At 38.0% G+C, this 16397-nt stretch overlaps 1 protein-coding gene across 7 annotated transcripts in view; it reads left to right on the plus strand.

Moving 5' to 3' along the window:
- STXBP4 (syntaxin binding protein 4) overlaps window positions 1-16397 on the plus strand; it is an 80857-nt gene that overhangs the window by 27875 nt on the left and 36585 nt on the right. For all 7 annotated transcript variants that reach the window (XR_005603318.1, XM_039562154.1, XM_019290753.3 and 4 more), the window contains 4 exons: window positions 3065-3241; window positions 5282-5398; window positions 5919-5968; window positions 7093-7223. Coding sequence is in view for 6 of the 7 variants with exons in the window: in XM_039562154.1 (XP_039418088.1) it covers window positions 3065-3241; window positions 5282-5398; window positions 5919-5968; window positions 7093-7223 (475 nt within the window). In the remaining variant the exon portion in view is untranslated. The remainder of the gene's footprint in view (window positions 1-3064; window positions 3242-5281; window positions 5399-5918; window positions 5969-7092; window positions 7224-16397) is intronic.

Below are 16397 nucleotides of genomic sequence, written 5' to 3' on the forward strand. Positions count from 1 at the left end.
TATCTTAGTTCTGGTGGTTTTGGTCGCTGGAATAAAACTTGGATAAAACCTTCTGGCACTCTGAACCTGTACCTTGAAAGTGCTTTTTTACAGATTCAGCTTCTGTCCTCCAGCTTTCAGTTCCTTATTGGTTGTAGTGGCTTCGTACCAGATTAGGACAATTGGCCCCATCAAGCATTTATATAAATGAAATATTAGCAGCTGCAGATTCCCTATCTGTTGTCTTAGAATCCTAGATCGGTTTGGATTGGAAAGGACCTTAAAGCTCATCTCATTCTAACCCCTGCCATGGAGAGGGACACCCTCCACTCTCCCAGATTGCTCCAAGCCCCATCCAGCCTGGCCTTGGACACTTTTTTCATACATTTGAGTGGGACAAGAGCTGTCTTGCTGAAGTGGGTGTTACCCATCAGTTCTTCACTGGTGGGGCCCCCTTACCTGCACAGGTGAGAGAACCCACTGTGTCCCCACAGTGCCAGCTCCAGTAACTGGAGAACAGTGAAATCTATTCTCCAGTTCCACAAAGGGAATAGTTTCCCTTTGTGCCCCTCTGCTCCAGCAAACAGCTCTGGTGTGTCAGAAGACTTTACTAATTCAGTTTTAGTGTGTATAATTGTTTAATTGTAATGTAAGAAGCCATTGTTCCTTAATTATTCCTTTAGGTCTTTCACCATTGAAATCTGGTCATACTTAGTCTGCTATTACAGAGAAATTAATATTCAACAACTAGGGTTCTGAAAAAACAACAGAGGAGTAAAGGCAGTTCTGGATTATAAGAGTTTAAACCTTTATCTCAAGGAGGTATTCTTTCAAAATGAAGACCTCTCTTTTCATAATAGCAATTTTCTCTTCACTTTTCTCATGTCGGTTTATTTAAATAATTCCTAAGTGTGGGTTTTTAAGACGCCATCCTTTTTCAAGGCCTCTGTGTTCATTCATATTAGTCAAACTTAACATCAGAGCATCCTTTCACTTTTGTCTCTGAGAGTCTTTTTCCCACCTCCAGCCTGCTTCCCAAGGAAGCCTTTGGTGCTGAAGGCTCCCAGCTCATCCTCTGTATCAGCAGGGCCCAGCTCTTCTTGCTATTGACTCATTTTGTTTCTTACAGTGGCCATAAAGTGCCTTCCCTAGAGGTAGTAATTTTGACCCCTGCTTCTGTAGATTGATAACTTCTTAGGAGTCCCTGTGTTCTCTGAATTGTTTCTAGGAAAAAAGGAGTGCCACGAGCAGCTTGCAGGAGGAGGGATTGTTCTGTTGTGCTTTCAGGGAGTGCGAGCAGTAATGACCCTCACACTGTTCTTAGTGCTGCAGACACACAACTCTGACACCAGCGTGAGGAATAACACACACAGAGCAATAAGCTTGGGATGAGTCTGTGTTTCCAGGTGCAAGTGGTCCTCGTGTAGTTCACCTAGTGCTTCCAAAGGAAAAAAGAAAACCATTCTACTTGCTGTCAAATTAAAGGTCACTTAAATGGATCTCTTACCGCTTGTGCCCTGTAACACACCAGTGCCTGTACAGCAGCAGTGTCACCTGCCTTCACTAGTGGTGTTGCTGTTCTACGTGTGTGGTTACTTCTTCTACTGCTCTATTTTCTGAGAGACCAGGATGTCCCTGGCCATCATCCAAATTGGTTTTATATTGCAAAGATGAGGAAGATGATGTACTGGTTATATGTGACTGCTATTAGCTGATTTATGGCCTGGAGTATATTGTTCATTAAGGCTAACAGTGTAGAGGTTAAAAGTCGTGTGAAGCTGAGATTGGTAGATCATTTTACAGAAAGAACATTATCACAAAGTATAGGAAAACCTGACTTGAAGGATATTGATTGTACAGAACAAATGCTTCTACATGAAGAAAGAATTAAATCTGCATTTGTAAGTTTAACTGACCTCTCTATAGACATTTGTATCATGACACATGTTATATGCAGTTTCTTCCACAAAACAGACAGATCTGGTCATCTAGGTTTTTTAGAAACAGCAGTTTCAAACCTAGCTTCTAGAAGGTTGTTTCCTCCATGTTAAAGAGTCACAGTGTGTTTCTCCTCTACAGCCACCTGTTTTCCCTCTAGTTCCATTCCCAACCAGGATATAATAATAATAAGATGTAATAGGTAGACCAGGAATAGAATATTCACCTAAGTATCCTTAACTGAGCAACTTCTACAAAAAGCTTGTAGCTCTGTGAATTTGTGTATTCAAAGCTTATAACTTTAATTATTCAGAAAATTGATATAAGGTGACTTTTCATACAGATTAATTAATAGCTGAGGGCAAAGATGGTTTACTAGTTTTGGTGCCAGTGAGCCTGTATATTTTGTGTGAGCAGTTTGTTTGTTTTATTCCTAGTGTGTAAACCCATCTTTAGTTTGACTTTCTAATTTACTAATCAAAGTTAACTTCAATTAATATTCAGTCCTAAAATGAACTGAGCAATATCTTTCTTGAAAGGACATGTTGCAACATTTAGGGATTACATTAGCTGAATTAAAGCTAACAGTTTCTGATTTTTCTGTTTTCTGTACGTTATTTAGATAAAAGTTTTATCCGACTCTCTTCTAATGTTCTGTGATAATATAGGATATTAGGAGCGTAATAGGAGCAGGAACTAGGCAGAAAAATAGTTTTTATAAAAAGCACTGATTCTGAGAAGAGTGTGGACTGAATACTTGCATTAAAAGTCCATGTACGTGATGTGTGAGCTGTGACTAGAGTGTGAATTCAGGCAATAATAATAAAATGAAGTAACATCTCATTAAGGTACTTTTTTGGTATGGAAAAAGTGGGGCAGATCAACAGCATCTGGTGCATTTCAGGAAACCTTTCATTCACGTAGATTTTCAGTAATTGTAGAACTTGTTGTTTAATTTATTAGGAAAATTATGTCTCTGTGCTTACCTGTTTTTCATTTGCACATCATATATTAAAAATTAGCAATTGAGCCCTCTAACCATGAACACTAACAGGTAGCCCTGAGGCCAGCTGCAGTACTTGCGAGCTAAATCTGCTTTTTTGGTAGTTGGAGTTGTAACTTTTCCACTGAATTGTATCATCTGCAGGAAGCCAAGGCAGCTGTGGAGGAGACAAGAGCCCTGCGAAGCAGAATTCACCTTGCAGAGGCTGCACAAAGGCAGGCCCGGGGAATAGAGATGGACTATGAAGAAGTGATTCACCTGTTAGAGGCTGAAATTGGAGAGCTGAAGGCTCAGCTCGCTGAGCATTCTGGCCAAAATAAAGTAAGCAAAGCCTGTCAGAGTTACCATGGTTTCCTTCCTGTTGTCATGTATCTTGTTTTCATTTTCTTTTCATCTGCTTTTCTAAAGTAGGTCACTGTTTGTCTTGTATTATTCAATAACTGGGATGATGTGTAGCGAAGGGGGTAATGTGAAGTGTACGAAGCTTCCTTTCACCAGACATCTTTGGGCTGGAAAAACAGGAGCTCCCAGCATATTTGGGTTATAGGTCAGCATATCTCAAGCATTAAGCATGGAATAGTTTCTGGGCTGCAGATACATTGTCTTTAAAGGACTACACCTTGCATATATTTGTATGCTTTTGTACTCATGTGAAAATGGCCTTCAGGTTTATGTTTTTGTTAGGCAAATAACACCCCTGTCCTGTTCTAAAGTAAACTTAGATTTAATTAAAATAATCATTTAAATACTACTAATCCCGCCAATTTTTTTTTTTTAATTGAGCCTTATATTTTAAACCCACATCATCTTCAGTGAGGCTTTTCAGAACAGGCTAAGAAATAAAATATTGGAGGCACTTTAAAATTTTTCCCTGTAACTCCTGACCTGTGTTCTAGACACGGTTTGAACAAATGCAAACAGGTTGGCATTTTTGAGATTACCTTGTTTTTCTCATGAAAAATGGATGTGCATATGACCTGGTGAAGAAAACCTACTGAAATGTTGCCTTGTTTAATCCTGAGAATTAATTTAATATTTCAAGACATTGGAAGGTAAAGCCAAGCTCTGAGGTAAACAAGCTTGCAGAGAACAGCTTAACCAAGTCCCTGTGGCTCCCAGGGAGGAATTCCTCTCATCCAGTTGTGAGTGATGAGGTGAATCACACCCTGGAAGTTCTTTCTGAACATTTGGGTGAGATGCCCCATCTTTTATGTCAGGTGTTCTTGCAGCACTGTTTGTTTTCTAGGACTTGTATAAACAGCCAAATTTTAAGAAATTCAGAGGGTGTGGGTTACTTTCCTGGGGGTTTGTTCCAGAGATTGTAGCTTGAATTCCTGAAATTCTGACTGACTACTTCAACACCTGTGTGGAGATTTGAACCTCTGCATTTCTTATCCAAAAGAAGCAGTATCAAGTAGGTACCAACTCCATATTACAGCCTTTTTAGTGTGAAAGATGAGGTCCCTCACCAGCTCTTTCTCCAGAGTGGACAGTGACATTACCAAAACAAAGGTGTTTGAATCAACAGATCCTTTGACATTCAGGGTGATGATGATTCTGCTGCTTTGTACAGTGTATACAAACAAATTATTTGCTTCCAGTAAAGTTAATAAGTGGGTTTGGGTGATTTTTTGAAAAGAGTTTTAGAGTAGGTTGTGAGCTTTCAGAATGATCACCTGCAGTGTGATGTAAAAGTTTATTTTTAACTACAGTGCTGTTTTCTGTATTTTGGAGAGATCTTTCTAGATCTTGTGTCCAGCAGACAGCTCAGCTAAACAGACATGCCCAGGTACATGTGAGGACTTCACTCGTGGTTCTCTCACAGGAACAGTGCCAGGCACTCTAATGAAACCCAAAGCCTCCAGGACTGGATCTAACAGGGCTCACATCCTCTGTACTGAAGGAGAGAGGGATGCATAACACTGATCAATAGGTTATACGAGTGCATGCAGAGACATCCTAGGGGGTAATTTCCTCCAAGATGTGCCATAATTACTGTAGTGGCCAAAGGATGCAAGCTAGGGGACTGAGTTTGTTCTGGCTGTTTATGGCACCCTACTGAGGGATACTGTCACCATCAGGTTGGTATTTTTGATCCATTCATCGGTCGGTTCAAACTCTCTTAATTTTCAGCCCTATCACTGTTGTTGTCTTCCAATTTTAATTTACCTTTCTATCATTTGCCAAAATCTGTTGCAGTTTGGTGCTGATTTTCCAGCTGGTCCGGCATTCCAGTTATGAGTTTTACAGAAATGTAGAAAAGAGTGTGTTAAACATTCCAAACACTCAGTTCATACCATGTCTCTGTGTGATCCATGGGAGAAAATTATTAGAATAAAAGCCATAAAATACCTTTTCCAGGAGAACATTCAAGACTTGAGAAAGAGGGTTACGGTGCTTGACTGCCAGTTGCGGAAATCGGAGTCTGCCAGGAAGACATTTGAGGTGGCCACTGAAAAATTGCTACAATTTGTAGAGGTAACTTTGCCTTTCATTTCTAGCAATACCTTATTTGGAAAAGGTTTGTGTTGATGTCTTTGAGGAATAAACATAGTAAAATGGCTATAAACTAGTTCACAGAGATCCTTTCATTCCTGGAAATATAGATGATGTGTAAGTGTACAGTTCCATCCAGAGGTTTACATAATCTTTGTGTTTTGCTATACTGAACAAATGAAAATGATGAGATAATTTTTTACATCTAAACTCTACCAATTTCTGTGAAACTCCTCAGAAGAAAAAGGCAGAAAAGCTAATATTTGGTAATACTTTGGAATGTTATGAAACAACAACAAAAAAAAGTGATGTTGTTATATTTACTTTGTTTAAGGGGGTTATAATATTTTGGTTTTTACTTTTGCACTTCTAGCTGGGAGACACTAGACTCTTTAATTGACAGTCAAATCCCCCACCCCCAAATAGAACATCAAACTATAAGGTATTAACTTTTTGATGGTGTTGATTTATAAACTGATAACTTCTTGACTATGACCAACAGGTTGTGCATGAAATACTCTCTGATAACTCTACCTCCTCAACAGTTTTAAGGTAATGAAATGGCAATATTAATAATGAAAAACACTGCTATTTTTTCCAAGTCTCCAAAAACTGCCTTGTAGCTATTTCTTTTCCTATGCTTTTGCTGTGTAGTTCTGAGTGTCATTTTATTGAAAGAGAGGGAATGGCATGAATTATGAATTAGGCTTTCAGGATACAGCTTCATTAACAACCTCTGAATTAAATTAAAACAGTTAGTAATTACATAGATATGATTGTCTGGATGTTTCCATAAAGTAATTATAATGTACTAAGGATTAGTTAAAATGCAAGGAACTTTAACAGTGGGTTATAATTTTTTTAATATTTTTTTAGATTCTCCTAGGTGATTTTGCATCACAATGAATCCAGTAGCATATAAATAAATTGATAAAATGCGTATCCATTTACATTTGATTAATTTTCTTGTTTAAAAAGCTGCTGGGAATATTCAAGAAGATTTAAGCAGCCTTTGGTCCTTCAGAATATTGACATGATTGTGCCTATATATCCCAGATAGCATTCTATTAATATTTATGTAACAGTAAAATTGTTCAGTCTCTTTCCTGCAGTTTTGTTTGGTACAGCTCTCAAGGAAATCAAATGCATTTAAGTGAAGTGAACTGGAACGTTATTTCAAAAAACCTGTGCAGGCTCAGACCAACTAGGATATCATAGATAATCAGTGAGATGCAGTTCCCATTGGCACTGCACACAACAGTGATGTTGTCTGTTTATAAAGTTCATAGAGTATATTTTAGTAGATGGATTTATTATCAAATACTAAGCCAAGGTGACAAGCTGACTAACTAACAGCAGAGAAGAGTTGGGTCCCATGAAGCAGTGTTCCTTCTTAAATGCTGGTATGAAAATTCCATTCAAGTTCCTTTTGTGACACCCACTGAGTCCTTGACACTGCATTTTGAGTTGTGAATGTTATTTGAATTGAACTTTCCAAATAACCTTTGTTGTTCAGCCAGGACTGCTGCTGGGGCAGACTCGCTGATTTGGTAGCGTGAATCTTTTTTGTTCATACAGTGAGAACAAAACCACTTTAGAAAAACAAGTTTACCTTTTTAAAAGGAGCAATTTCCTTTATCATCTTACAAATAAACACTTACTCTTTATTCTCTTAGTGACAGGAGAACATTGTCCACTAAAGCACTTCTGGCACGGCTGGGAAGGGTCGGACCTACTGTCACAGCAGCTCTTGCAGCAGAAGCTGGGGACCTTGCCAAGTCTGTCCGTGCCATTTTGGAAGTAGATTGTGAGTGAATGTGTCCATCTCTGTGTGCTTTGAAATCTGGTATCAGTTTATCAGCCAGGAAGATGGATAATTTCATTTAAAATTGAATGTGAACTGGCAGAATAAATCATTCCTAGCAGAGAAGGACAGAGCAGGTTCAGTGTCAGTTCAGGACACATCTTCATCAAACTATAATTAGAATATGAAGTTATTCCAGAGTACATTTCTTCACAAGAAAACTTAAAGTACAAAATCAATGCAGAAATGAGGAATATGAAGATTACCAGAATCATGTAAAACAAGCAGAATTTCATTACTTTAATGCTCTGGTTTTCATACTGGAATATTTGTAAAATGTTATTCTGCTGGATTTACATGGATATGTATCAAAGTGTTTTAATGAAGATGTTGTTGCTGTAGGGAGTGAATGTAGGCAGCAGTTCTGTTTGGAGATATCTGTGTATGTCCTCAGGTCATGAACAGAAGTCTCTTCCCATTGCTGAAAGTGATGGTAGTTCATGAGAGTTACTGTGATAAACTACATGAGTTGAAAATCTAAGAAACAACTTTGACTTTCTGTAGAATTCCTGGTTAAGATCATTGAAACAATTGTGTATTTGGATGGTATTTTCCTCTAGTTGAGCAGACATGTCAGTTCTAATCCAGCTTAAATGGATTGATTTACAGAAATGGAACAGAAATGGTACATTACAGGAGGTTTTGGAAAGGTGGTTAATTATGGTTCCCATAATTATTATATCAAAGATTCGAAGAGCTTAGACTATTTAGGAATTAATTTAGAAAGAGACTGAAAAAATGTTTCTTGAGAAAGTAAGATATGAAAAATAGGTTTTTTGACATTCTTATTGAAGCATTTATTTATTATTCACTCTGTGGCAAAGAAAGCACAATAAATTTTGTTCAAAAGTGTCCAGATAAAATTTGTTCAAAAAGTGTCCAGAATATTAGAGTTACTGGTGGAGTGAAAAGAATAACAGTGACCAGGAGAGGAGATAATTGGTTTTCCACCAGTGACAATGATAGTTCTGTCACACTGAATTGGTTTTATTACACTACACAGGAAATGGTGCAAATAAAACTTTTGGTTCTAAATGCAGCTGAATTCTAACATGTGGTTATGTCAAACATAATAGGTAGAATGCACGTTAGAGAGCTCTGGAGCCACAGCAGGAATCCATTTTATGAACCTGAGAATTAAAAATAGGTCTGCAGAGAAGGATTTAAAGATTGAACGTCATCTTTCTGAGTTCATTCTGATTTGGAGAGCATTACAGATAGATTTGGACTCTGACAAGCTTGGGTATGAGATTAAAGCTTTAAACTTCACTCGTTTTTTCTCTCTCTGTCAAAAAAAAAAATTGTTAAGGCAAAGGAACTATCTAATAGCATTCTGTCTGCAGTGTTCTCTGCCAGCTTCTCACTAGATGTTTCCCACGTGATCTGAAGTTTTCTTGCAGATGGGCTGTCATTGAAAGGGGCTCTTGTGTATGTGGCATTTCATAAATACCATACACCAAAGAGAGGAGTGTAGTAGAGACTACAGTGCAGACTGAAGGGTTTCCTTTTTCCAGGCAGGTGTCTACAACATAATAATTTGTTACTTAATTCTTAGAGAGAAAACTGGAGTTAATATTTTTGAGGTTGCTCAGTGGATCAGAATGTCTGGCTAGGCAGCCTTTGTGATACATTTTACCTTCTAAATACAACTTTGCTTTCATTATTTGCTTGATACTTGTAAATACAAAGTAAAGGAGCCCCAGCCAAAATTCCTCTTTGATTCACTTACAATACATGTGAAACAAAATCTGGGTGCTAGGACAGAGTTGTAGAGTGTTTTTCCAACAGAAGACTGCTTCCTTTGTAAAAAATCTTCCTTGACAACCAGGTCAAAATGATATATTTATGAATTATCCGCACAAACTATCCCCTTCCTCTCTAATATCCTGACGTTTTGCCTGAGGGAAGAGGCTTGAAGAAGTTCAGGGTATTCCTGAAAATCTTCAAGTACATATTGCCTTGTGATACTGCTGCAGGTCAGCTTTCAGCTCTGCAGGCTGTGGCAGCTCTGTGAAGGCACTTTGGTGATTCTTTAGGCAAAGACTCTGAAAAGAAACAACAGCTCATTTTCCAGGGCTTACTGCTTCAGGATCCTGCAGATCCTGAAATGCAAACAATGAAGTAATAAACAGAATAATCAAGTTTATCCCTTGAAAGAGCCATTCTTCATCTTCTTTAAAGACTGTAAGCTATTTTTAGAAACCAAGCCTTGAGAGACTGTTCTGCTTTGCAGAATGTGAGCATCTCCTGAACACTTGAAATTACTTTCGTCATACAAAGGATAATAATGCCTCAGTGAAGAACTGCAGCATTTAAAAGTAGCTGCTGCCTGCACTTAGCAGACCATATGGTGCAAATCATGCTAAAAAGAATAGAGAAAGCATTTTCTTCTTTTCTATTAAAAATTTAGAAAAGGAATACACTGGGTACGGGTAATGGCCAAAAGCTGATTAACCCTGGAACATACTTATCTCCTCATCAAAGAGCAGGCAATCAGCATTTTGAAATGGGCAGTTGTATAACACAGCTTTCAAGTATTTTGGCTGCTGATTTCCTCCCTCTGCCTCTGAAACTTCTGTCCAAAAATATAATCTTGCTGTAGTTGACACAATCCCAACCATCCATATCCAGGAAGTGCTCTGAAGCCAGGTTCTCCACTCGGCAGGAACTCAAGCAGTGAATCTTGAGCTATTTTATCCCATCACGTTGCTTTAATTAGCTCTCAGCCTGGGATCTGACACAAGGCAGTCATGCTGAAGTTCACTCAAATGATCTCCAAATTAATAAAAATTCCAAAAATCCTACTTACCTTACTCATATTGATCTTGCCAGTCACTATGCATTTGATTTTGATGATCCTAAAGGCAGAAATTTTGTTGCCTGGATTTTATATTCATTTTCCTTGAATGCTGACTAGATAAAAGGAGGATGTAAACTGCTGCTGCTCAGCATCCATTAGTGCTTGTTCTCTTGATGGTTAAATTGCTTTTGATTTTTGGACAATGCTTTACATCTTTGGCATTAAAAGCTGAAATATTGGATCTATCCATTTCTTCAGTGTAGGGATTTTTCAACTATATTGTGTTTAAACGCCAGAACCATTCCATGGCTGGGAAAGTGTCAGTCCCTTTCCATTCTTTTGACAGTGTGGGTGGAACTAAGCTATAAAGCAGAGTAGCAAGGCTTCACAAATAACAATTTTGCTATTTTGAAAAGAGCCAATATTGTTAAGTATTAATATTTCTTTTGTTTGTTGCAGGCCTGGTGTGTTTGTTTATAGAATAAGTGCTATATACATTTTTGCTATTTTGTTCTTGAATCTTGTATTTTAAGAACGCAGTAGTGCTGTAACTTTTTACAGGTAATTGGCTGTAGTTCATCAGCCAGAACATGGGCTGTTCCCCTTCCCCTTTTTACCTTATGCCTGTACATCAAAATGTAGCTGTAATTGTGGCATGGACAGGCATGTCTTGGTTAACTTCTGTATGTTTGGCTCCTGATATTAAAGATGCTGTATCTTGTATTTTTAGTATTAGACAAAATTATCTCCTGCAAGGTCCGATTTGTGGGGAGGAGTGTGAATTGAGAGAATACCTCTGACATTCTTTCAGCTGATGAGCTAGAACTGTGCTTTTCCTTCCTCACTGGAAGAGCTGCTTGGGAAGGAGCAGCATAATGATAACTAAAGAGATAACTGTGTATTCATTGTTCTGGCAAGGCCATAAATATTTCAGTGAATTACTGAAATCAGAAATAGAAGAGACCTGATAAATTATACAGAGTATATCCTGAATGCAGCTGTACAGGTCCCTTTTTAATAGTTTTTGCTCGCAAAAGAATTAAAATTAGTGCTGTGTGCTTTAAAGGTAAAAAACTTGTGTTTGTCAGCTAAACATTTGCTGAGACAGTACTTCCATAGAAAATACTAATTTGGTGAAATTAATATGTATTATTCCTTTGAAACTTTTAACAACAACAAAAGAGGTGAGGTTTTCCCAAAAGAGAATTTATCAACTGTTTTATTCAAAGGAAAATTTCACAGTTTTGCTAGTCCCTGAAGGTCAATTTTTTTCCCCTCCAAACAAAAATACTTAATGGGAAGATAGTTTCATTTTTGTCAAAAGTAGTAATATTAAGTTACTCAATTAACTTTTTGCTGTTGGATCTTATTTGAATTGACATTAAAAAGAAATGATAAATCTCAGAATTACATTAATATTGAGATATGGCCTGGTCATCTGTAGCTCCTTCTACTTGAAGAATTGTGCTGAATTTTGAGCTCCTGGGGACAGCACAGAATCTTTTGGCACAGAATATTGTCACTTTATTCCTCCTGGAATAAATACCAAATGCTGTCAGCTCCTCAGAAGCAATGCTCCAAAATCCTTTGTTCTTTACCAAGGAGATAGGAGGGCCTGTGGCCTTATCTTTGTGGCCTCCATGGCCTCTAAAGACAACATGTTACATACAGCCTCTTCCCTGTGTAGCTGCAGAATCTCTCACTTTGCCTGGAATTTGGAATTCAGTCTCTTGTTTGCTTAGTCTCATCTTGTAAAGTCAGAGCAAGGCAGGACAAGATGGAGCAAGGCAGGAAGAGTTTGGTGCTGCTCTGAGTGCAGCCCTTGGCTCAGGCTCTGTGGAACAGGGGGATTCAGCTCCCAGCTCTGCTCCATGGAAATCTCTCTGGGCACTGAGATCTGTCTCCCAGCTCAGCCTGTGCTGGGGGCTCTGGGTCCCTGCTCTCAGCCACGTGCTGGGAGTCAGGGACCCTGTGCAGAAACAGTGGCTGCAGCTACACAAACTGGTTTGTCCAAAAATTAAACTTAATTCACCAAGAAATTTTAATACTGTTTTTATTAAATTGCAGAGTGCCCACGTTACTTTTCTGATCTGTAAACTTTGCTGGTGCAACTCAGGAATAGAGTTTGGGAATTGAAATAAAACTTGGAAATTTTCCTTTTACATCTTCAACGATGTAAACTGAGAATAACCCCGACTTAATTTTAATTTTTCCAATATGCAACATCAAATATACACAAGATGGGAAGTGGATCTGTTTCACACTATATTACAGACCTTGTTAAATTTTTGCCTTATTTTGAAAATGGGAATGTTTCATTAAAAAATTGATAGCTTTTCTGCAACTCTATAGATACATTGCAAATCAGATCACAGTAAGAAACCTGAAGGTGAACAACTTATGTACTTGCAGAAAAATTAAATTTCAAAGTTGCATAACAGTGAAAATGGTTTCTGTAATCCTCAGGAAAAAAATCCCATCATATTTAATACAGTTTTACAAGGATGCAGTCAAGAATTTGAAAGCTTTTTCTACATAACTGTTAACTTGCATCAAGACTTTTAATTTCCTGGAAATCATTTAAATTTCCAATTTTGCTTGCATGGTAAATAAGAATGAAGAGTTGTAACTCTGACAGTGTTCATAGAACTGTAATTTCAAAAAGAAAATCTGTCCAAGAATTTGAATATGTTTCATTGCAATGGAAAATAAGTGTTCCACTTAAGAAGTGTAATACTGTACAGTATTGAAAATAACTCCGATATAAATGAAATTGAGTGTGCATAAAAACTAATTTGAAAAGGGAGCACTAGACCTGTGAGACAAGTCCATTCTCTCTCCAGTCTGTAAATCTGATACAAACTGCTTTATTGACATGATTCCTACACCTTGATTAAAATTATTACCCCAATTAAAAAAAAAAAAAATTGAGTCATGAAGCAGCTGACTTGCTTGTTCATAGGTAAGAATGACAAAAACGCAAGGATTTAACAAAAGTCTTCTGAATTTATTATTAATGTTTTTTTCTGATTAAGTGTCTTACTGATAGGAAATCTTGAAAGCAGCTTTTTTTCTTCCCAGATAGTAATCTACAATTACTAGAATCTATTATTACACTAGAGATGCTATTCCCCAGCATTCTTGGGTAACTGTCAGGTTTATTAGTGACTTGTAAAAATACTTCGTTTCTGGTTTATCATTACTGTGTGTGATGTTTATGCAGTGACTTTTCATTGAGCAAAAATGCCTGGACTATGGAACAGTGTCAGGGAGCACCTTTGCACTGTCTGACCTGGAAATCTTCATTAGGAAAGGGAGTGGCTGATGAGGAAGCACAGGCTGGAGCACAGAGACAGCCATAGGCTCCCGTACGGTTTTCTGAGAACATTTTACTGGGTTGGGTTTCTTGCCTTTTTTTATCGTAATTGCTGCAGTTAAGTACTGTAGGTCTGATGCAAAGTTTCAGTGCTGTGTGCTGGATCCACATTAATTTTTTAATGCATGGTTATCCACATATTTCTAGGTAATTTAGACTTATAGCTGTGGTTTCCAGGCTGTACTTGGTCATCAACCACTGAACCGCAAAAGTCTCATGACTGATTTACAGCTTGTCTGCAGAACCTGGATTCTTTTATATTCTTTTCAATTGCATGATTTATTATGATAATATGGGAGAGGTTTCAAGGTTGGGTGGTAATCCCTGACTCAATAAAAAAAAAAAAAAAAAAGGCTGCTAAGCTGTAGCATCATCACTGATGAAATAGTAATATTTAAGTATTTATCTGTACTTAAAAGCAGTTCCTATAATGTTACAGAAATAAGTTCTGCCAGTGCAGACAAATCAAGGCTGAATTAAAAAAAAAAAAAAAAACCAAAAACCAAAAACACAAACCAAAAAAAAACCAAAAACACAAGACCAAAAATGCTTTTGCTGTTTCACCTTTGACTGTGGTTTTGTTTGGTTTTAGTGTTATTATTGGGGCGTGAGTACAGGTGCTTTCTGACAAGCCTTAAAAACGTTCCCTAAGCCCTGTTTCTCTGGCCAGGACTGCCTTGTGTTTACAAGAAATACTTTGAAGGAGACAAGAGAGGAGTTTTTTAGTGCATAATATAATTTAAATATATCACTTCTGTGAACACAAGACATAAAAATGCCTTGCAAATGGGAAGCAGAAGAAATGTCTACATGTAATGTAAATTACACAAAATTGTAGAGAAGTAGCACTTGGTAGTTTGCCACCAAGGCATCAGAAAAGATTTGGCTGGGAAGGACCTCTAGCAATTAGTGCATCCATGTGCCTCCAGCAACACAAATTATTATTAACTCAGACAGGTATGTTAACTCAAACAGGTAATTGTTTAGCATATCCCACTGCCTCTGTGGGCCAGCTATTGCTGTCCTTAATTACCTGTGCCACTAGAAACCTTTTCCTTTGGCTTAAATCCTCCTCACTGTGGTTAAAGCCTGCTACTACTTGTCTTGACCCCTGTGGTTATTGAGAACACCCCACTGCTTCCTCTTAACTTTTAACTTTTGAAGACTGTGTAGCATCTCCACCCTGTTTGCTGTTCCCCCAAATAAATGACACTAGTTTGCTGAATTCTTCCCTACACCACATCTCTCCTGGTCACTTCCTTACCTTTGTATTTCTCTGACTTCTCTCCAATTCATCAAAGTTGTGTTGAGTTCTGTACTTGAGAGCTTCCTGTGGGAGACAAAAATGGAATAAGCTTGTTTGCTTTAATATGAAATCACACCAGGTCCCAAATGGTGTTTCCTTTCCCCAGTAGCTCCATGTTACTGGTTTGTGTGAAGATTGGGCTTTCTTCTACTCCCAGAACCAAGGGCAGCTGGGTGTGCCCACTTCCTTCTGGGCAGCTGATTATCCACACCTTGAAGACAACACTCTGCTGTTGTCTTTATTCAGCTGCACCCTGTTTATTTCAGACATTTGATCCAGTTAGTCAAGCCCTTACAAAATTTTAATCTTGTTTTTCAATGGCATTTCAAAAAAAACGTCCTTTTACCAATGGGTTTTAAATCCTGAATTATCCCCAAGCTCCGCTTCCTTGGACTAAATTCACATTTTGTTGAGTGTGAGTGAAGAATGACATTGTTTTCACCTAACTGGTCTTACTTGTGGGTGTTGTTACAGGGCCCAGGAACTAGACCCTGCTTGTTTAATTTGGTTTTTGAGAATCAGAACATTACAGTAATTATGGATAAGCAGAGAAGCCAGATAAAAGCTCACACTAATAAGGACAGAATAATTTTAGACCCTGATCAAATCAGAAAATACATTTAAATATCAGTTATGAACAAGTTGCATGCTGATTTATTGGTGATTGAACATGCATGTTAATCCCCATGTTTCACAGTAAGGAAAAACACAATTCAGTGTCTAAAGCTTGTGTTTCAAGACAGTTCTTTAATGTGACCTAGATTTCAGAACTCTGTTGTTGCTGCTAGAAAAGCGAATTATTCTCTCTCCATTCACTTACCTTTAATGAGAAAAGATGAGTCAGCTTTTGAATAGGCACTGCCTGTCCTGACTTTCAAATCAAAACATTTTAATAATGAAAAACAAGTGGGATTATTATATCTTAAAATACAGATGACCTAACAAGATTAGTGTAGTATCATTAGGATAATTTCCAGCATCTCTGAAAAAAAAGGTCATTAAAGAGCAGACCTTTAAAAGTCTATGGACTTGTTTAGTTCAGACTGTGACCCCTCTATGAAAAAATCAGTTGACTTTGTGCCTCTTCCCATACAAGTTGTATTTGCTCTTGGTAGCTATGGAGACTGAAGTCAAAACTCTCCAGATTCAACAATTTTACTGGATGGTAAATACTTCCTAAATTGTCTCTCTATTAATTTGTGTTGACATAATGCTTGGAATTTTGATATATTAATCCTTCATTATAGCATGGTGTTTTGACTTAAGGGAGGAAAGAAACTTTAAAATTCTGTGTCGCGGAGATGCAAATTGCTCCCAAGTTGGAGAAAATACACAGGGGAAGCAGGAACTGGTCTCGGCCCCAGATCAGTGTCTGAAAGCCAGAAAATACCCTGGTGAGACAGGAATTTATCCTTGAGGGGTCAGTCCCAGATCCGAGTCTGACGTCCTCCTTTTTTGGCTGGCAGGGACAGCTCAGATTTAGTCAGCTGGTTGTGGGGAGAGGTGGATACCCCGATGCCTCCCTGTGGGTCTGGGTGCCAGGGAGCTCCTGTGTCACCATTTAAGGTGACCAAAACCAAAGTGACCATTGCAGTGGAGCTGATCCAAAGCAGTGTGTGTGCTTTTGGCAGTCAG

This window comes from Corvus cornix, chromosome 18, assembly GCF_000738735.6.
Source record: "Corvus cornix cornix isolate S_Up_H32 chromosome 18, ASM73873v5, whole genome shotgun sequence".
Classification (NCBI taxonomy): Eukaryota; Metazoa; Chordata; class Aves; order Passeriformes; family Corvidae; genus Corvus; species Corvus cornix.